Raw genomic sequence first — 21,418 nt, forward strand, 5'->3', positions numbered from 1 at the left:
TCTTAACGTTAAAAAAATCTGCTTGAGAAGAACAAAGGGCACTGGAAGAAAAACTTCCGCGTAAATTGCATCCACAATTTATGATTGTGCCAGTTCACAAAGATGCTTAAACTACAACGTCTGGTGAGAAAGGGCACATTAGGAGGACATGAGGTTTTGGCAGCAATGCACACAGACACTTGAAACATCCTAAATATATTACAAGTTCAATAGCCAAGGCAGCATATGCTGTTTTGTTAATTTTTACTCGCTACATACCTCAATGTAAGCTGGCTCAGTCCCCGCGTTTGAAATGTTGGGCTGCCAGTCCTTTGGTGACTTAGAGAGGTACTTGGAATCTGTTACAACCCACTTGAGCCTAGGCCAACCTAAAACCGAAAGGTAAAAAAGTGACTTCTAGGTTGCAATTTTTTTTTGATGCATTCACATTGCAAATAATGCAATCTGGCTCCCCCAGAGGAACCTGCTGCAATGCTGCAAGCCTCACAAAGCCCTTGAACAAGTTTTCTTGCCCACCTCCCCGCCACCCCAGAAACACAAGGTTTCTAATGCTTATGAAAAGTTTATCTGGGTTTAGGCTGGTGGGGATCATAAAGAGACATGTAAAGAGGCAGAAAGTTAAAGCCGCTTCATTCAGAATATTATTCTGACATAGAGAAGATTTCCATGTACGAAAATTAAGATCATGCATGAATTATTTGGTCCACAATTACATGTACTGAAGCTGTTCTGCGCTGGTAGCTTTCCCAAATGCATCATCACGGCAAAACAAGAAAATGTGTGCTTTTCATACGTAACCACACAGAGGCCATGATTAGTGGGTGCAGAAATGCTTAAGTATGTAACACTCAAGCCATTTACAGCTTCGTCATTCAACAGCAGAATTGGATTGCCCTGTAAACCAGCAATGACCATGAAGTAATGTTGCAGTGTGCTCCCAGCAACCCATTCCCATTGTAAAAAGCATCAGGGGCTGTGGCTCAGTAGCAGAGCACATGCCTTTCACGAAAGCAGCCCCCATTCCAGTTACTAGTAACCCCAAATATCTCAGGTAGCAGGAATAGGGCATGGAGTTGTTTGGTTCTTCTGAAAACTGGCTGCAAGCCCTGCTTCTGCCAACCTGGGCTGATGAGTAATTGAGGGCTTGCTTTATCACTTACATAGTCAATAACTACAGCCAGGGAACCTTAATTTATGAACAAGTTAAAAGGTAAAGGGACCCCTGACCATTAGGTCCAGTCATGACCAACTCTGGGGTTGCGGTGCTCATCTCGCTTTATTGGCTGAGGGAGCCGGCGTACAGCTTCTGGGTCTTGTGGCTAGCATGACTAAGCCGCTTCTGGCGAACCAGAGCAGCGCACAGAGACGCCGTTTACCTTCCCGCCAGAGAAGGTACTTATCTACTTGTACTTTGATGTGCTTTTGAACTGCTAGGTTGGTAGGAGCAGGGACCGAGCAACAGGAGCTCACCCCGTCGTGGGGATTCCAAACGCCGGCCTTCTGATCAGCAAGTCCTAGGCTCTGTGGTTTAACCCACAGCGCCACCCGCGTCCCATACAAGTTACAAGTTACAAGTTACAAGTTACAAGTTACAAGTTACAAGTTACAAGTTACAAGTTACAAGTTACAAGTTACAAGTTACAAGTTACAAGTTACAAGTTACAAGTTACAAGTTAGTCTGCTGCAAAATAGGAATGTCATGTTCGACATTTATGACTTGTCACAAGTGCACGTGCACCCCTGTCATTTCCTGATTGATAAAATGCCACCCACAATGACCGTTCCATATAAAATCAACAACTAACCTTTGAACTGCACAATTTCTCCATTCTGTGTTTTGGGGAGACCCTTTAAGCAAACCTCAGTAGTGAGAGCCAAAGCAATGCCACAGCTGCCTAGAAGAAAGCCAATTTGCTGGCCACCAGCATCCTGTGGGAGGGAAAAGGAAATCACTGTGATTTGCAGATTGGGGCAAAAAAGAGAGAAAAGGCCAGCTTTAGCCTTACCAAACTTCTAAACGTCGGTAATGGTTTGGTAACTGGATGGTAACATTATGGACAACGCTGAGGGAACTACAGACATTCAGAGTCATCCATCAGTGGTTTGAAACTCAAATGACAACCACCACAGGGACAGCAAGGAGAAGCAGGCACGGTACACAATGGAAAAACACAGGGAGTGGTGATGATCTGAAGTAAGATGGGTGGCAACAACGAATGTGGAAGGCACAGCATTCATCCTGTGCTGAAAAGTCCATGAATGAAAGTAACTTGAAAGTTGGGGAACAGCGTTCCAGGGAAAAGTCAGCCTTCCCCAACCTGGTGCCCTCCAGACTACAATTTTTGGACTACAACTCCTGTTAGCGTTAGTCACCACAGCTGGAGGGCAACAGGTTGTTGAAGGCTGACCCAGGATATAGCCAGAGTTGTGCTTAACTCTGTGCTAAAGAGAGAAATTTCTGCTCCAAGAAAAGCTGAATTCCGCAACCAGCAGAAATTAAACAAGCATATTTGTATAATTCATGTTAATAATAATATTTTTATTATTTATAGCCCGCCCATCTGGCTGGGTTTCCTGAACCACTCTGGGCAGCTTACAGCATATCTAAAAACATCAAGCATTCAAAACCCCACAATAGAGGGCTGCCTTCAGATGTCTTCTAAAAGTTGTGCAATTCTTTATCTCCTTGACATCTGAAGGGAGGGTGTTCCACTACTGAGAAGGCCCTCTGCCTGCTTATATTTTACTTGCAGGGTCCTGAAGTCCAGTTCTTAATCCCTTCACCACTAGCTTCTGAAATGTAGCCAAATGCTGCCCATACAATCTCAAACAGGTCTTTTCTCCTCCAGCCACAGGGGGAAAGGGAAGCATTAGACTGGCAAGACTACCACGTGAGAAGTGAAAGGAAGGGACCTCTGTAGATGAGGTCATAGTCACAGTTTGAAATCATCAGTGGGACAGGCTCCTAAATGGTCCAGACAGCAGGAGTTTGTGAAATACCCAGCAGGATAACCTGCAGGACTGGCTACAGAACATTGCCAGGCCTGCACTCCTTCCTATTTGCCCCAAAATTCAACAGATTTTTTTTTTAATTACCCCAAGAGGGTAATTTATCCTCTTTAAATTTAAATTATCCAAGAGGATAGCACCCTACACATTGGTACCTTGGGTTAAGTACTTAATTCGTTCTGGAGGTCTGTTCTTAACCTGAAACTGTTCTTAACCTGAAGCAACACTTTAGCTAATGGGGCCTCCCACTGCTGCGCGATTTCTGTTCTCATCCTGAAGCAAAGTTCTTAACCCGAGGTACTATTTCTGGGTTAGCAGAGGTTGTAACCTGAAGTGTATGTAACCCAAGGTACCACTGCATATCAAAATCCATATTGCACTCAAACTTTATTTGTTAACTTTATTTGTTAAAAAATGGACTGAACACATGGCATTTCCATACAAAAAAGGCCAAACAGAAATCATACACACTAATAATAATAATAATAATAATAATAATAATAATAATAATAATATAAACAGCATATTGGTAAGAAGCTACCCCTCCTCTTCCAATCCCAGCATCCCTTAACTACAGAAGGGAAATTTACTAGGCTGGAATGAGCTGGAATGAGCAGATGATCAGAGAATCCCCTACAACACAACAGAAGCGAGGGAAGAAAGCACTGAAATGGAGAAGCTGGTTTACTGAGCGTATAGAGTCAGTGCGGGGGCTGGGAGAGAATCCGTTTTCATATGCGGGTTGTTATGGCAGTTGTCATATTGAGACCATAAATCAAAGAGATGCCCCTAGGAGACCCATAGCATTACCAGGCTAGGTTACCACCTCATTACCACTTCTCTCACCATGCTCTTTGCCAAGCCGTCTCTTGAAAGACACTCTTAATACCTTAGCATGGCGTGTTATTCCAATTATGGTAAGGGTAGAGGTGACCTTTACGTGACACACGGACTCTGCGAGTACACCAGGACCTATTCTCAGCAGTGCTCAGGACACAAGCTGGCCAGAAAATCTACACTGAAACTGATTTCAATCAGGGCTGCTTCTCAAGCTACCTCCGATAGGCACCGATACAAAACTATGCCCGAAAATTCTTGAAAAACAATGTCAGAACTTGTTAATACACATATCTGTTTGGGGAAGCGAATTCAAAATGCTACCATCTTTTTGCCTTATACTCACTTTCCCCTCTGGAACGGATATAGTGTCTTATAGTTCTGATCTCTGTAGTTAGCAGTAGCTCGAAAACTGCCTGCATTTCAACTACCGAAATGCATTTCAAGGTAATTTTTTTAAAAAAACAATGAAATATTTGGCTTTTCAGCAAGGGAGCAAACCGCAATTCCTATGCAGTAGCACAGTGCCATGGAAACCAGTGGGACAGCAAAATAACAAAATAAGCTCCCCATTGTTGCTGTTTAAATAACGTTCTCTAAAATAAAGGTGCTGAGCCCTGGTGAGAATAAGGCCCAGGGTACTGACCGAGGGAGAGGTGAGATACTTTGATCTCTTTTACCATGTGCTCGACGGAAGAGGGAGGCATGACAGAACACCAGCATTTCGAAATATCAGCCTGGATGTGCAACAGCTGTGAAAGGCAGGCTCTCTAGAACGGGAAGCCGCAAAGTCTAAATGTATCCACAGCAGACAGCCTGACTTGGTTCTCATCCCACATCCTATCACTCCTCTAAGTTCCATGAACGTTACCTTTCGGGTTAGAGGTACCTCTATCGGCACTGGGATGACTTCAGCTAGCAAACAGCCATAGAACGCCACCATGAACATGACAGGATCATTGTTGGGATAAACAAGGGCTACCTGCGGTTCACAGAAATCATTAAGTTAGAGAAGGTAGGACGGACAGCAGTCAAGCTTGGACCATTACACTGCAAAGCACAAAACAGGCTGTTTAACTCAAAGAATGTTCATTAGATGACTGCAAAATTAACTCATGTGCTGCAATTTTTTAAAGAAGTAATTTTTAAAAAACATTTAAAGGGGAAGAGGCACATACATTCATGCCCCACCCCTGTTCATTTTTCACAAGGGGAGCTATAAACCGTTTGTTAAGGCTTCTTACTCTGTCTCCAGGCTTCAAGACAGGCTCATTTTTGGTGCCCAGTTTATTCAACAGCGTATAGGCCAGCTTCAGACTTCTGCTCCACAGCTTGCCTGGAATGCAGAGAAGAGTTTGGATTTGATATCCCGCTTTATCACTACCCGAAGGAGTCTCAAAGCGGCTAACATTCTCCTTTCCCTTCCTCCCCCACAACAAACACTCTGTGAGGTGAGTGGGGCTGAGAGACTTCAGAGAAGTGTGACTAGCCCAAGGTCACCCAGCAGCTGCTTGTGGAGGAGCGGAGACGCAAACCCGGTTCCCCAGATTACGAATCTACCGCTCTTAACCACTGCACCACACTGGCTCTCTCGAGAGAAAGCAATGAGGCTACACATCAGTCAGGCAACGGCAGGTGCAGCATCTCCCCTGCCCCTCACAACACACGTCTATTATTATTATTATTATTGCTGGAAAATATCTGTATCCTGTATCTTAGCCAGTGCAGAATCAACGCAAGATTGCCAAAGTGCTGCTTTTCTAATCAAACAGCTTATGTGCCAAGTCAAGGCAGGCAAACCACAAAGACCCACATGCCTTAAAAAAGCCCGCTATGGTAAAGTGTATATGCTAACAAGACTCTATAAAGATTCTCACCATATGTCAGTGTGTAGACTGGCTTCCCAGTAACATCCAGGGCTGTCAAACAAGGGCATTTGGCCTGCGTCGTCCCCCAGCGTTGCAAAGCGGCTTCTAAAGCAGGAGGCCAGTTGCAAACTACTCCCAGGGGTTCTCCCTTCACAGGCGTCATCTGACGTCCCTCTGGCTTGGGCTGATTTGGGTCTGGCTGTGGAACTGCAAAGAAAACACCACCAGATCAAGTGTTAAATCCACTGAGGAAAGGAGCAAGCTGCGTATGGAGGACTAAATGGTGCTAAACAAAGTCTATAGCTCCCTGCATTCATGGTGCAAAGGATTCCCCCTTTCTTCCCCATTTTGGAAATCGCTGTTTCAAAATCCACTTTTAAAAGGTCAAAGCAATTTGAACGTATTTGTTGCTAAGGATAGATACCGCCCAGTAGGAGACAGGAAAACTGTATTATTTCCAAACACAGAAACTGAAGATGTTAACTCGATTGCATTTGGCAAGAACCTACTATTACTGCCGCTGCTACTATACAATTACGTAGCATCAATCTGTGTGCTAGGTACAATACGCAACACAGAAGTGAGAAGAAAGTCTAAAATCTCAGCCAGTCAGCCAAGACAAATATGAACAAACCAAGATTAAGTTTGACTTTAATAAAAGGCACCAAAGACAGAGTAGGACAGAGATAACAGGTAGCAGAAAGAGCAGTGGTAGAGCAAGGATTTGTATGTGGAGTTTTGAAAAGTTGAAGTGGTAACTTGATAAAGGTTAATCAACACGTAAAGAGCAGCAGGTCAAAAGAGAGAGCAGATGAAGAGAACAAAAAATGTCAAGAGAACAGAGCCATTTACAGGAGGAGAAAATTTGTGGCTTAAAAAAAGGAGGGTGGTATTTAAATCCAGGAGAGGGAAATTAAGTTGAAATAGTCAAAAGCAACTTGCCCCTGTGACAGTGCCTAGGTAGTATATTCATAGATAATGCCGTATACTGGAGTTGCTATAAAGCTGTTTAAGACCAGCAGAGTCAGCACTAGCACAAAAATGTACCATGGAACACCAAGCAGTTGTTTGGGTAAAGAGCCCCTCTAGGGCCACCAGGAGAGCAGCATGCAATCTGAGAGGTGCACCTCCCTTGCAATGTTGATGAGGAAGTCTGAGCACAGCTCCTGGATCACACAACGCAGCTGCGTGGGCCACAAAATCTCTTGGGCCAGCTCTCAGAGGAATAATCCAAATTTACTATTTGCCATCTGTCTCTCAGTGGGAGCTACACACGCTGCACAGAATTTCGGAGTGGAAGTTAAAGATGCATAAATGAAGCAGCAATAACCCAGGTTTCCCCGTTCTCATATTTAAGGCTTGAGCTACCCTCGCCATGTCTGCGGCCCAATTCCATCCTTTTTTTCTTGGGCACCAGCATTTCTGACAAAGTGTCAAGTGTGACCACCTGATTTGAAAAGGGGAGGGGTGTGGGAGGGGAGGGAGAAGAGACAACGAAGGAAATTGGGGGGGGGACATGCTATGCCAAGTGTTGCTCTCCCATCCCTCTTGCAGTTAAAAGACTGATTTGGCATATACACCCAATGATGGCATGGTATATTCCCAGACTTTCCCAACTCTGGAATGTTGTTGGACCCCAACAATTTGCACGAGTTCCTGTCGACACAGCCAACAATCTGGGATGATAGGAGCTGCCCTACTCGTGTTGGACTACAAGAAGCAAGAAGTTGGGAGAAGCTGGTACACCCTGTTTTAAGCAAGAAGAGCTCATCTTTCCCCCTTTTCCTCTTTAAGAAAACCTGTGGGCTTGACAGAGTAGCTCTCTGCCTACTCCAGAGGAGGGGAACTTTCCGGCCTATGGGCTGAATGTGACCTCGAGGTGCCCCTATCCAGTTCTTCCCAAGCAACAGCCCTGGCTATCTGTGCTCTGCACCCTGGAGTGCTTCTGCCTGTCTGAATAGGTCCTTCAATTGTGATGATGCCATTATGTATCTGGAGTGTGTGTGTGTGCAAGAATCTAGTGTACAAAGACTCTCCAATATGCTGTTCCACCCACTGTTTGCCTCTGGCCCCACAACCCCTGACAATGTGGGGCTTGGAAGGTTGTGCATGAGGTTCCCCTTGTGCAGACAGTTACAGAAAAAGCATACGACCAGGAGGAGCTAGATGGAACTCTTGAGCTTTTCTATATAAGAGGCTAAGATACAACAGCACATTTGTTTTCTAATCCGTATTGATCTGGAAACCTCATAAAAGGAAGGCACAGATAGAAGGAAGAGGATTCTCCCTTAACTACTGGAGCTTAACAGGCATCGAAAGAAGAAAAGCAAAACCAAGCAAAAGAACAAGACACGCAAAGTTTTCTGCAAATTGCAACCAGCCCATTGGCATATCCAAATACCTCCAACAATTTCTTCAAAATCATCCACAAAAAACTCCTTCAGAGGTGGCCGCTTGGGTCGCTTCAGAGTATTGAGCAGCTGCTGGATTTTTGTTGAGACTCTGCTACTTACAGGGACACCTGCAGTGTGGGAAATTAATTCAGTTTATCAAGGGCTAGGTCACCTGTGGGCAACTGCCACTCTATAAAGAGCTACCCAAACCATACCCTTTCTGATGCAGCAAATTACAATATACATGAGCAGAAATTGCAGTGATCAAAGCCTGATGTAAAACATGGGAACACGGACTATCCAGAAGGTTATCTGGAAGGTACGGCTGCTAATAAGAGGGCCATTTATTTCCTTTTCAAAGCTGTTTTCAGCATTTGCACAACACTGTCTATGTATGTTTTTCATCTCTCAAGACCAGGCCGTATATGGCAAGCTGCAAAGGCCTAGACAAACTTCCCATTCCTTCCTTGGATTGCAGAAACAGAGTCGGGCACCTCTGAGATCACAATTCTTGACTAATGGGATCTGTTTGGCTTGGTGGGTCACAAATTGTGCATGCCGGATTGAAATGGTCTTTCTAGGATCCTTTTAGGACTTGACCACCAGAGGGCACTATGGGAACTCCTGAGATTTGGCAAAGGTTTTCTCACAGACTCAAATCAAGGCAGCAGTTTATCCTCAAGGTTATTCTAGTCACCGCAGTTGGGTGCTTTTCTACCTGCATATAACAAACTCCAGCGCAGCAGGCATTTTAGAAGTGCTGGTTCTACTTTATCACTCATTGGCTGCTTTATACTGAAAATAGTTCTACCAACAAATGAGAGCGAAGCCTCTTCTCCAAGGTTAAGAATACGCTGGCTTTAGGAGTGAAATCTCAGGGCAACACAGCTGAGGCCCTGGAAATTCTGCATAAGAACAACAACAGCGTTCTCTGACCAAAACAGTTCAATGCAAACTGTCAGTAATGCAGATCAGTTAGTTCATGCATTTTTCCTCTCTCTCTGCAAGGTGTGAATTACTTAGTTGAGAATTCACATCTTTAAAGAAAGGAACAAGGGGAAATGAATAGAGCAGCACTGTGACAAACATAGATCTGGTGTGGCAAAACAAGACCACCTGTAGGTGGCTAGGTGCTGGCGAAAGGAGTTTAAAAAGCTATTTTTGCTTCTGTTTCAGCACCTGACACTGTACAACCAAAGAGTTCATTTTACAGCCCGGTTGTGTAATCTGAAAACTCTATAATCAAATGACTGGGGAGACTATACAGAACCACAGAATGATCAAATATGGGACCAAGGAGAGGGTCTGTTGTTCTAAGACTCCTAAGATTCACTTTACTTTAACACCCAATGCCTCTCAAATACCCAATGCAGGGCTCTCATTCCTTTGTAAAACACATTCTGTACTTTTCTTTTCAATGCACACACAAAATAAAATTGTAATTTCCTCACCAGAACTCCCTGCTCCCCTTTCCTAATCCGTAGTGCTCAGGGGTTAACTCCTGAATCCAGTGTTTGGTATTTAACAAGAAAAGCAGTTTCCTGATATTCTGCGTGCATTGAGTTATCGCTCTTCTTTAGATTACAAGGCACAGCAAAAGAACCGAAGCTCCTAATGAGATACCCACAATCACTGGTCTCCAGCTATGCTGAGGAAATGCATCAGCGGTGGTATCTGCTTAAAACAACAATAGGAGCCCTTAAGAAACTGCACTCTCTAGGAACCACACACTCATGTCAGAGAGGCTATCTGTTTCCTCTTCAGCCTGTATGAGCCATTTGGGATCTGCCACACTTTTCACAGTGATGGACTACAGAAACAACACAAAATAGTGAGCAGGAAAAGGGGAGCTTTCCGGAAGCTTTCTGGGAATCCACAAAACTGTTTGGGTTAACAGCAGGGGCTGGAGACAGGATGAAAGTTCAAAGAGCAACTGCCTTCCCTTACTCATACATCAAGAGGCTGGGCCTTGCTGCAGCAGTGGAGATATTCTGGAGATATTCTGAGGTGAGCGGGACAAGGTGATCTGACAGGTGGGTGACCCCACCTACCTGTCAAAGTGGCCTGCAGGTTATGGAGGACTTGGGGATCTAGCCTGCTGACTGCTTCGACTTTTCCACCCTGCGGTACATGTTCTTTGCCCCTACATGAATCAAACTTGAGAGGGTATCAGTTGTTTCTTCCCACCTCAATTGTTTCTCAGTTGTTTCTGCAATGCAAAGCAGAATACACTGGCAGGCCGATTCACAATTAAAAGTTGGAGGAAATGCTGATGTTAAGGGCTGGCACTTTTGCTCAAAATCTGGAAAGGCAAAGAGTATTCACACCTTTGCTTCTTCCATGAAGTATGAATGTTGCAGGGTAAGAAGTTAAGAAGCACAGGCTTCTTTTCTAAAAGAAACACACAAAAACAAACAAACTACCATTTGGGTATTGGACATAAGAGCTTAATGCCAACAGCTGAAACTTAATCAGCTGCCTTTCCCCGCAAGATGCAATTGCCCAACCTGGGTCTCAGGGCCCCATTGTTCTCACAATTTCACAAGAAAGCAAACAGAAAAATTTGTTGCTGTGTGAGGCAGGTGCCTACTAATGGCTGACATGGTAGACCTTTAAGATGGATAACATGCATTCTGCAATGCTGCACTGATGAGCTGTAGAAATAAAACCATGTTACTGGTGCCCTATTGGCTTTATCCCATAGTCTGGATTTGCAGATGTACCATCGGCTGTGTCCATAAGGCTAGACCGGTTGGATGCTTTGTGCATGCCCTTCACTATTCCTGATGGAGGGAGGTCAATAGCAGATGGGCGGGCAGAGGAAGCAGGTGTGGAGGTAGTTGCAGTAACATCCGGGGGAACTGAGAAATTTTCTAGAAGGAGGATCAAGAAAAAAACAATTGAGATTCATATTATCATTTTGCAACCAGGTGGCCTAAGATGCGATATCACATTTACCCACCTTTCCTTGGTCTCATGCAAAGGCACCTGACTGAACAGCAAGATTGATTCTACTTTCCATTTTCGTTACAGTGCCACGGGCTATTTCACACCCCTGTTTCTCTAGGCCACATATTGCACTGCCCATTTCCAAAGGTTAACTAGACTAACTCGTACAAGGGCAGCAAAAATGTTATGGGACATATCACCATTGCCTCATATCTCCTCTTAAGTAAAAATTGGACAAAGGATAAGAACAAGAGAGTTTTGACCATGTTCAACAGAACTTCCTAGAGTCTCAGAAAAGGCCTCCTGATCTTTCAATTTTTTTGTTTGCCATTTTGCCAACAGAAAAGATTACCCAGCTAGCTGACCATGTTGTCTCTATAGTACACTGAGTGCAAGACTAAGCCCCTTCCTGATCCCTTATGCAAACTTCCAGATCTTGAATACATTTCTGTATCACAACAGAAATAGTGGCACTGCAGGCTGAAATCTGGTCTAATTAACTGCAATGCTCTTTAATGAGATACTGCAGCCTAATTTGCATGTCAGGCTGAGCCAAACCATAGCTTAGTGAACATGTGTGAGCTCCCAGAGAGGAAATTGGAGTCACTTTGCTCTTCCCTGGTTGTTCTGCAGCTACACCACACTAAAACCATGGCCTGGGCTTAGCATGTTGTCCAAACATGTCGTTCACAGTTTAGCTCTCCCAGACAAACCTTGGGCCAAATACTGTAGGACAAACATTGGTTTTAGGGTGTAGTTAGCCTGGAGAGAATTAAAACACAAGCCTGGGTTTGGATGAACATGCTAAATCAAGCCATTCTTAGTTCAACACAGCACAGCAGAACAAACAGTGAGAAATAAAGCAACCACAATCTCCTCTCTTGGAGCCTACATGCTTGTTTGTGCTCTGCTGCAGTTTGGCTTGGCATAATGTATGAACCAGGCCACTGTGTCCAATCTTCTCTATCCTCTGCTGAACTGCTATGTAATTGTGTGTTTTAAGCAGCTAAGTGGTTCATAATTCAACAAGTTGCATTTCTCTGATGTGAGAATATATATAATTGAATAGTTTTATATTCCCCCCCCCCCAAAAAAAATAGGCTACTGGGAGAGCATTTCAGGGACAGAGTTATCACAACAGATTTAATAAAGGTTAGCAGTCAAGTATTTAATTTCTGCAGGCAGCACATTCAGTTAACAGCACTGATGTGGAAAAACTCAGCATACAAGTTTGCTTACATCCACGCAATATTGTAAGACACACAGATTGAAAGTTTGCAATGTACTGCATGTGTTCAGTGAGTTTTGTGCACACCAATGTCATCATTAGGTAAATGTACAACCATTCAGAAGAATACCATATTAATTAAAAGTATCCTGCTGAGCTGTTCCCTGACTTCTTAAGCAGAAATGCTTTATGGTGTACTGCAGTTTGGGTAAGGGAACTGATGTCCTTTCCATCATTGTACCAAGATGTACAAAACAGAAATACCTCCCTTGGAACAGAAGGCGGAATAGGATTTAGTGTGCATTTCGGAGTATATGCTAGACACACTCTTGAGGGCTCATCTGATCAGTAATAGCACATACTTCAGTTTTGTCCAAGGGCTTGTTCTCACTCTATGGTGGCCACAGGGAAAATCCTCAATAAATGCCCAAGGTCTGATCATATCAGCCTATGGTGAGGCAGCCGGGCACAGAATTCAGTCTGGGTTGATCCATGCTGGATTGGGCTGCTAAGTACTCTTAAATAAATGAAACTTGGCATAAAACAAAGCTTTTTCATACAAGCACCCTGTGCTAGAGTTGCGTGAGAGTAAGGCCTCAAAAATCCATGCAACATTAATAGATTTTAGATATGGCCCTATATCAAACCCAACTTAGGTGTATTAAATGTTGACAAAGTGCCGATTCTGTGGTTGATTTCAATCCTATCCTTGTGAAGTGGCTTCTTTCCTTGAGCTCTTAAGCCTGAGATAAATAAACTTCAGATCTACTGTGCTGAGTATATCTGTGGCTATGTTTTTAAATGCTCAAAACTTATCGAGGTAGCCGTATGTTTATATGTGTCTACCTCTGTGTTGAAAATGTAACAGTCGCAGTAGAAACGTTGCTCCTAAGTTAACTGTGCTTCATATTCCCAAGATTGCACTTACAAGAAAGAGCTGTATTTTATAGCACCAATTTGACATTAGCTATTCAGCAACCAAATAGCTGGCTGTTCCAATTTGGGACCATATTTCACCATTGCTTTAATGAGAGTATCTTCCATCTGAAGAAAGCATTATTTATGCTGATGGAATTTCAAACAGGTAAATCTCCCAAGTTTTCCATTTTAGAAAATGAGTTGCATCCCAGTAAGAGACAAAGACATCAGCAACATACAGGTTAAAAGAAATAAAAAGAAGCAATTAAGAGACACCAAACAGCTACACATTGCTTGCCTGAAACCAATTAAGCCAAAGCAGAGAGCACATTGAGACACAGCAATCCCCCTGGGATGCAGCGATATCCTTTGGAACACATTAACAAGAAAACACATACAGTGGAGCCAAACAAACCCTACAAAAAATTCATACAGCAGCACCAGCAGCAAGGAGCACCTCAGAGCATCAAAAAACTGAGCCTGGGGTATCCAGATCTTGAAATCCCCCAACAAATGTGTACACGTAGCTGGGAAAATGGTTCAGGGGTTAAATATGCTTTAAAATTGGGTGTTTGGGGGCTGGGGATGTAATTCCTGGTCTACCAGTCAGGTGGAATAAAGCAAAAAAAATTTTTTTTTGAAAAAATTGCCTTGTTATATAGCCACTCACATAGTCACCTATGATGAGTAAAATATCTTGCAGGTAACAAGGGAGTGAAGCTTTTGAAAAGCTTTCCCCATCCCCACAAGTTAGGCCGTTATGCGGAAGGCTGCAGCACAGCCTTGTTGGATAAATTTAAAAGAAGCATGGCGATCTTTTTGGCTGGATAAGGGATAGACATCTGCAACACAACATAGGACATGTAGGCTACAGCAATCTTTTTGCTCACCCAGCAGTGAGAACGCTTAGTATAAATAGCAGCCACAAGCATAAAACAACACCCATGTGCATAACAAAAAGTGCCAGGTTACTGTGCACATCTTTCATGACTATTGATGTCACTGGGATCCTTTCTCTAGGCCAGCAGGCTCGCCTTCCCTCACCCATGGGTAGGCCTCTACTTATACTGGGCAGAGTTTTTAAACCGTTTGGCCTTTGACACTGGGAGATTTCTAAACTTTTGACACAAAAAGAAGACGTGAAGCCCTTGGTTTTGCTGTCCGCACCCCAGCTCCTACCTATTCGAGTATTGGCAAATACATCGGCTAGTGACCCACTGGTCCCTTTGCCTTCTCCATGGGATAGTGTAGAAGATGCTGATGAAGATGTGGATGACCCCTGAATAGATCGGTTGATCCATGACTCAGCATTCTGTAAGCTCTGATGCAATGCAGCAGATAGAGCAGCCTGGCGCCTGAGCGACCCTTCATCTTCGGATGCAGAAGACGTGTCTGTGGGGGATCAGAAAAGGGAAGCACACCGCACTTAACATGCTCTCTTTGCAACCGAGGAAACACTGGCAAAGGCTCCGTACCACCCAACGCAGAGTGTGTTCAAACATGGGCCAACGTGGAGGGGAAGCTGTTAGCAAGCCCCCCCTCCCTGCCCCAGTGTGGGCCAGCTTCTTCCTTACTACAAAGGAAAAAGCTGGTACAAATATTCCAAACCCAGTCAAACATTTAACCGCCCACCCATCCTTAAAGGTAAATGCATGCCCTTGTAGGTCACAACCCTGCTCTTTGCATGCTATGGAACCTGGCTGCAGTTTTCCCCAACGGCCAACAATTCTGAAATGGAAAACATCAGAATCAGCCCATCTCCATGGAGCGTTTTGGGAATAGGTGTTCTGGGAAATTGCCTGTGTTCTGCGATTACTGGCTTGCAGGAGGACACAGATGAAAGAGAACTTCTTTACAATGCCCAAGGCTGTATACATGGAAGAATTCCTTTGTCACTGTTTTTTCCATACAGAGAAATCAGCATCAGTAGAACAGACTCTTGGTTACAACAGGGGACTCTAAATAATTGCAAACAAAGAGTGATGGAAATAGATCTTCAGCTATCCATATAGTGCCACTGATATAAATTTTTTTTTCTGTTTGTGCATCTATTTGCATGTGTACACTCACATTTGTTTGCAAACACCATAGCACCTGCCTGTCGATATCCTGAAAATGTAGGCTGTCTATAACTGCAGTTTGCAATAGCAAGGTACAATTGGTTAGGGAATACCAAATCATCAATTTGTCAAATCTTGATAATATGAAAGGAAGAGAAAGACTATACAAACGTTAATTCAGAGATCTGCAGATAATATATGGGTTTCAGCATATCATGGACTTCTAGGAGATGGCACAACTGAATGAGTAGAGGCCCCATATGGACATAAACCTCTAAGTAGGCATTCATCTGACCCATCAGATGGAAGACCAGACATGTAGAGCTTTAAAACAGAATGTGGCCCACAAGCTATATCAATATGACCCTGAGGCCCTCCAGACAAAGATGGGAAGCAACTGCCCAGTCAGCCTCAAATGTCTTATAGTGATGCTGAAGACGGTTTCTGGGGAAAAAATTTCTCTCACCCATAAGATTATGAATTCATTTGCACATATGGGGCAAATCTGCTTCCTTGTTCCCAAACAACAGGAAATGTGTTTGAATACACATATATTTAACTATAAATGATCCTGTATACCTGAAGGAGCGTCTCCACCCCCATCGTTCAGCCCGGACACTGAGATCCAGCACCGAGGGCCTTCTGGCAGTTCCCTCATTGTGAGAAGTGAGGTTACAGGGAACCAGGCAGAGGGCCTTCTCGGTGGTGGCGCCCACCCTGTGGAATACCCTCCCTTCAGATGTGAAGGAAATAAGTAGCTATCCTATCTTTAAAACACAAGTTTTTAATATTTAATGCTGTATTGTTTTTAACACTTGATTGGAAGCCGCCCAGAGTGGCTGGGGAAACTCAGCCAGATGGGTGGGGTATAAATAATTTATTATTATTATTATGATTATTAGTATTATTATTATTATTATTATCCTCAGCAGCCAGTTGAAAAATGATGTAAAAACCAGAGAAGCAAATGTCAGGAAAAGTGAGGTATAGAGGAGTTCAAAGGGGCAAGCTGTGATCTCTTGGTCACTGAGCATGAAACACAATACTTTTCTTCGTCCTCTATAAGCTTTGGGGAGAAATGTGAATGTTTTGTTGAACATGCAATTTGCAAAAAAGAATTTCCTATGTATGAACCTATGAAGTTGCCTAATAGTCAGACTACTGATGCATCAAGCGCAGCCTTCCTCAACCTGGTAACTTCAGGATGTTATTTGGCTACAACTCTCATCAGCCCCAACCAGCATGGCAAATGGACAGGAATGATGGAAGTGGCATTCCAGGACATCTGCAGGTTCCCAGATGGGGAAGGCTGATCTAGCCCAGTGTTGTCTACTCTGAATGGCAGTGCCTATCCAGAATCACAGGCAGAAAAGGGTATCTCCCTTCTGCTGTTACTTGATAATGATAATGATGATAATAATAATTTATTATTTATTCCCCAGCCACTCTGGGCGGCTTCCAACAGAACACTAAAATACAACAACCCATTAAACATTAAAAGCTTCCCTAAACAGGGCTGCCTTCAGATGTCTTCTAAAGGTTTGGTAGTTATTTTCCTCTTTGACATCTGGTGGAAGGGCGTTCCACAGGGCGGGTGCCACTACCGCGAAGGCCCTCTGCCTGGTTCCCTGTAACTTGGCTTCTCGCAGCGAGAGAACTGCCAGAAGGCCCTCAGCACTGGACCTCAGTGTCCGGGCAGAACGATGGAGGTGGAGATGCTCCTTCAGGTATCGTTTTATCTGAAGGTGCTGAGGACTGAATGTGGCACTTCTTCATAAAAAGAGTTTACTCTGCCCCAGAATTACAGCCCCTTCCAATATGAATAGCAAAGTCTAGCAAATGAATGTCCAGAATGTGCTGAATGTCAATATACACATGTTAATACTGACAATCCCAGATAATTTTGAAAAGGTCTGAAAATTCAAGAGACACCAGGAGATTTGCTAAACACGGCTGCCAGCATACTCATTTGAACAGCCACATACAGTAAATTTCAAACATTTATTGCAACACAAGTAATTGCCATGGCAAGATAACCAAGCAAGAACCTGAGCAAAGCGACCAGCTGCATCTCAAGACAAGAGCCCAGTCCTAATATCCCAAAATTGTGTATTGAGAGTGCCAAAGCAGCAACATATTCACACTGCCATGTGTAGTAAGCCCAGCTAGCCTAAATTACTTGTCAAAGAGGTAGCAAACTCAATGAGTGCAGCAGCAAACTGAACAATACACCATATAGTAGGGAATTTTGCATCTGTAGAAGAGACAGATTAACCCAAAGCATATTTGTCATACTGTCTGTACTGCAGCTCTGACTAGATACTGAAGTGTAATGAAATTTAATACCAACAGAGTTGTTGGTTTTTTTTAAAAAAAGGGTACCTCTGTTGATTAAGATGCAACAGAACAAGATTTCCTTCCTGTTACCAGTGCCAACATACTTCAATTAACCAAATTGTTTTCAATTATGTTGGTTTAGGTTTGCAGCCTAAATGTTGTGCAGTGATTTAAGACCTGGCCTTAGAAGGGCTGCTATCAAGAATAAGGTCTCCATTTCCTTGCGATCTGTGACTCACAGATATTGTTGGTACAGGAAACTATGCTGCACTTGCACTGGTCTTGCCAAGAAGAGGCAACTCTTAGACCTAGTTCCTTCCCCGAAGACTGTTCCTCTTTGTAAATAGTGCATGGAAAGGACCATTGTCTTGCTTCTTTAACAACTGTAGAGGAAATGTGCATAAATCTAGAAGCGCCGACCAACAAGTGGCTGAGAATACTTTAAAGGTAAAAGGACCCCTGACCATTAGGTCCAGTCGTGACCGACTCTGGGGTTGCGGCGCTCATCTCGCTTTATTGGCCGAGGGAGCCGGCGTATAGCTTCCAGGATGAGGCCAGCATGACTAAGCCTCTTCTGGTGAACCAGAGCAGTGCACGGAAACGCCGTTTACCTTCCCACCAGAGCGGTACCTATTTATCTACTTGCACTTTGATGTGCTTTTGAACTGCTAGGTTGGCAGGAGCAGCGACCGAGCAACAGGAGCTCACCCCGCCGACCTTCTGATCAGCAAGTCCTAGGCTCTGTGGTTTAACCCATAGCGCCACCTAGGTGCACCTAATAGCGCAATGCAACTAATAAACTTTCCAAGTTACTTCCCATGAAGTGAGAGACGGTTTCCTTGAACGGTTGACCTCCAGCTGGTAAGCTCAGAATTCTTGACAGCAGCCCTTCTTATGCATGTAAAATTCATGGCAGGCAGGAAGTGGTAGTGAAGAGAGGGAAACAAAGCTTTGTTTTGTTTTTTGATGGGCAAATGGACCCTGGGAAGGCCACAGGAAGGGTACTGCAGAGTTGGCTCAATTGATGTTAAGTTCAGAAGTTGAGAAGAGAGCTGAACCGTGCCAGCCTCTCCGCCAGGGAGATCAGGGCATCCTACATTGGGGTGGGGAAACCCATTTAACCTTAGAACACCACCGTGGAGTAACATTGCAATTGAATTCATGTCTACTCATAACTACATCCTATTGAATTCAATGGGGCTCACTTCCAGGTAAGTAGGATTAGAATTCTAGCCTAAGTTAAAAGACGACTGGCCCAAGAGTATCCAGTAAGCAGGGACAAAAGACTCCCCCCCCCCCATCTACTCCAGCATATAGAAATTGCATGCAGAAGATTTAATCTAATTCAGTCTAATCATGGGGAATGCACTTATTTTTTACCACATTCCAAAACAATCTCTGCGCATGAGATCAAGTGGCTGGCGGGACACAAGTAAAAAAAGCTTTGTGCTTTCATTTGACATCTTGACTGGCAACCAATAGATATTTTCCAGTCACGTGACTCAATAGATTTGCCTAAGCCAGCACTCAAATAATTAAAAAATGGTGCTTAAATGGAACACCACAATTAATACAGCCATCAAAAATAAATGCTGAATATTTTTACCATGCAAGAGCAAAGCGATAGATTTTAAGCTTCAAGGCTGGCAAAAGCCTTTGCAAAGTTAATTCTATATGCATCTTTTGCAGGATTATATAACCCAGCTACTAAAAAAAGAGGCCATATAAATAATTAAAACTTGAAACAGGCAGTGCTGGAGAAAGAACTCAGGGCTGGCAAAGATAATGTGTTGCTGGGCATAAAAGTGCACCTCCCTTTAAAAAAACCCACAAAATTGCTGTCGAGCTAGTCAAGAACAAAGTGTTAAACTATTAGGAAAATACTTGATTCACTAAAAGCATCCTGTGTTAAATTTGGCTTTTAATAGACTCTGGAGAATTCAAATCACTGGGTGGGAAACATTCCATGTCTGCCCAGCATTCCTAGAGCTGAATGGAAAACACGGAGTGGTAAGTTATTGTAGAGACTATTGCTATATGATAATCAGGTATGGAAAATATCCGCACCAACTGAACTGATATCTAACATCTTTTAAAGTGTCACAACCTAGGCTTGCCTACATGTTGAGTCAGCTACATGATTCAGCATCAAAGTTGTTTTTTAAACTCCTTGCTGTATCATTTCACTAAAGCTTATAGGTTGCTTTAAAAAACACGTCTTGTTATATCATTTCACTAAAGCTTATATAGGTTGCTTTAAAAAGCATGTCTTGTTTAACTTTGACAAAGTTTTAAAATGTAGGTTGAATAGCATGCAACCTGTACTCAAAGGAGATACCGTAGAACCTCAGCTTACGTTACCCTTGGGTAACATAAACTTCGGGTTGTGAAAGCTGCAAACCCAGAAGTATTTTTCCGGGTTTCGCTGCTCACGCATGCGCAGAAGCACTCTATTGCGCCGCACGCATGCGCAGAACAGGCACCTCCGGTTGTGGAAACCTTGGGATCCGACCGGAGCTCTGGAACGGATCCCGTCCACAACCGGAGGTACCACTGTATTCGCAAAACAGACAGATGATCTTTCTCCTGAGACACATACACAAAAGATCATTCCTGGCTTCATACCTCATGGATCACATCATAACTTAGTTTTCCTGGTTGGTTAACCAATACAGTATTAAGGCAGAGATCCCTGGTTCAGCTATAATGGGGAACTCTGGTTTAATACAAGCCAGATTTTTTGCACTGAGACTGGCATTTGACAAAGGAGGAAAGGATGAGACAGAGGAACAATCAACTCCAACACTCACTCCCAGCTTCGTAGACCAGGAAGCTGGAAAATATCATCTAAATTGAGCATTCTCCACTGGGAAGCACACAGAACACAGAGAGCCTGCACATTTATCCTGCAACCCTAAACATTCTACAGAAAGAGGGGAGGAAGATGCAGGCTGAAGCTATGGAGCACTCCGTGAAAGCATGCAATCTTTCCTAACCCTAATCCTAAACTGGATTCATGGTTCAAATGGTAATTTTAATTTGCAACGTCTGGGTACGGTCCAAAGGTGACTGCCAGGGAACCACATGCATGCTGCCCTGCATTCTCTGATGGAAGGCGGACAGGATATATAAATGTAGGGAGATAAATAAAAAACCACCTTTTAGCTTTCATAGGGCCCTTCAACATTACCTTAGCAGCATGGCAGCAGCTGCTGCATTGCCCACTCTGCCTGTGCCACTCTGGCAACACACTGCAACAGTTTCTATGCTGCTAAGACAACATCAGAAGGTTCCTTCAGCTGCAGAAGGTAATATGTGTGAGGGCAAAAAAATAAAATAAAGCTTGCTGGGTAACAAATTACGAGTAGAAAGATAAGCAAATCTGTTTTATTTCATTTAAACTCTTATTATCTAAAATATTTCAAAAGGCCAACTCAATCTCTCCCCCCATGTGGACTTCAGAATAATATTTTAGAATAGGAACAGGAGGTCCACCAAATGTACTCTCTACATTTGCAATAAATGGATGCCTTGATTAAGATGAAACTAGAAGATAAAAATTAACTGCAGCCCTCTGGTTCATGATACACTTCCACACTTCCAGTCCAGTCTATAAAGTTCAACACACCCCTGCTGCACATGTGTCCGGTTCAATTTTGCCCCACACCAGTCCATTCTGGGAGAATAGCAATGGGTGTTAAGAGGGTCTATAATTTTTTCCAGCTTTTCCTGCAAGGGGAACACATTACATTTAAAGCATCTGGTCTGGCAAAGGTCAAAAGAAATACCCATGAATACATTCTGCTTCAGTCTTCTAAG

General features: G+C 43.5%; 1 protein-coding gene across 5 annotated transcripts in view; it reads right to left on the reverse strand.

The window, feature by feature from the left end:
* Positions 1-21,418, reverse strand: part of DIP2B (disco interacting protein 2 homolog B) — a 181,406-nt gene that overhangs the window by 38,436 nt on the left and 121,552 nt on the right. For 2 of the 5 annotated variants that reach the window (XM_083598561.1, XM_083598563.1), the window contains exons 5-12: positions 14,382-14,594; positions 10,831-10,980; positions 8,116-8,235; positions 5,724-5,921; positions 5,091-5,182; positions 4,718-4,828; positions 1,806-1,929; positions 259-368 (exon numbers count right to left, since the gene is read on the reverse strand). In XM_083598561.1, coding sequence (XP_083454687.1) covers positions 259-368; positions 1,806-1,929; positions 4,718-4,828; positions 5,091-5,182; positions 5,724-5,921; positions 8,116-8,235; positions 10,831-10,980; positions 14,382-14,594 — 1,118 coding nt within the window. The remainder of the gene's footprint in view (positions 1-258; positions 369-1,805; positions 1,930-4,717; positions 4,829-5,090; positions 5,183-5,723; positions 5,922-8,115; positions 8,236-10,830; positions 10,981-14,381; positions 14,595-21,418) is intronic. The other 3 variants (XM_083598562.1, XM_083598564.1, XM_083598565.1) reach the window with 3 other exon arrangements.

This window comes from Podarcis filfolensis (assembly GCF_964270895.1).
Source record: "Podarcis filfolensis genome assembly, chromosome: 2".
Classification (NCBI taxonomy): Eukaryota; Metazoa; Chordata; class Lepidosauria; order Squamata; family Lacertidae; genus Podarcis; species Podarcis filfolensis.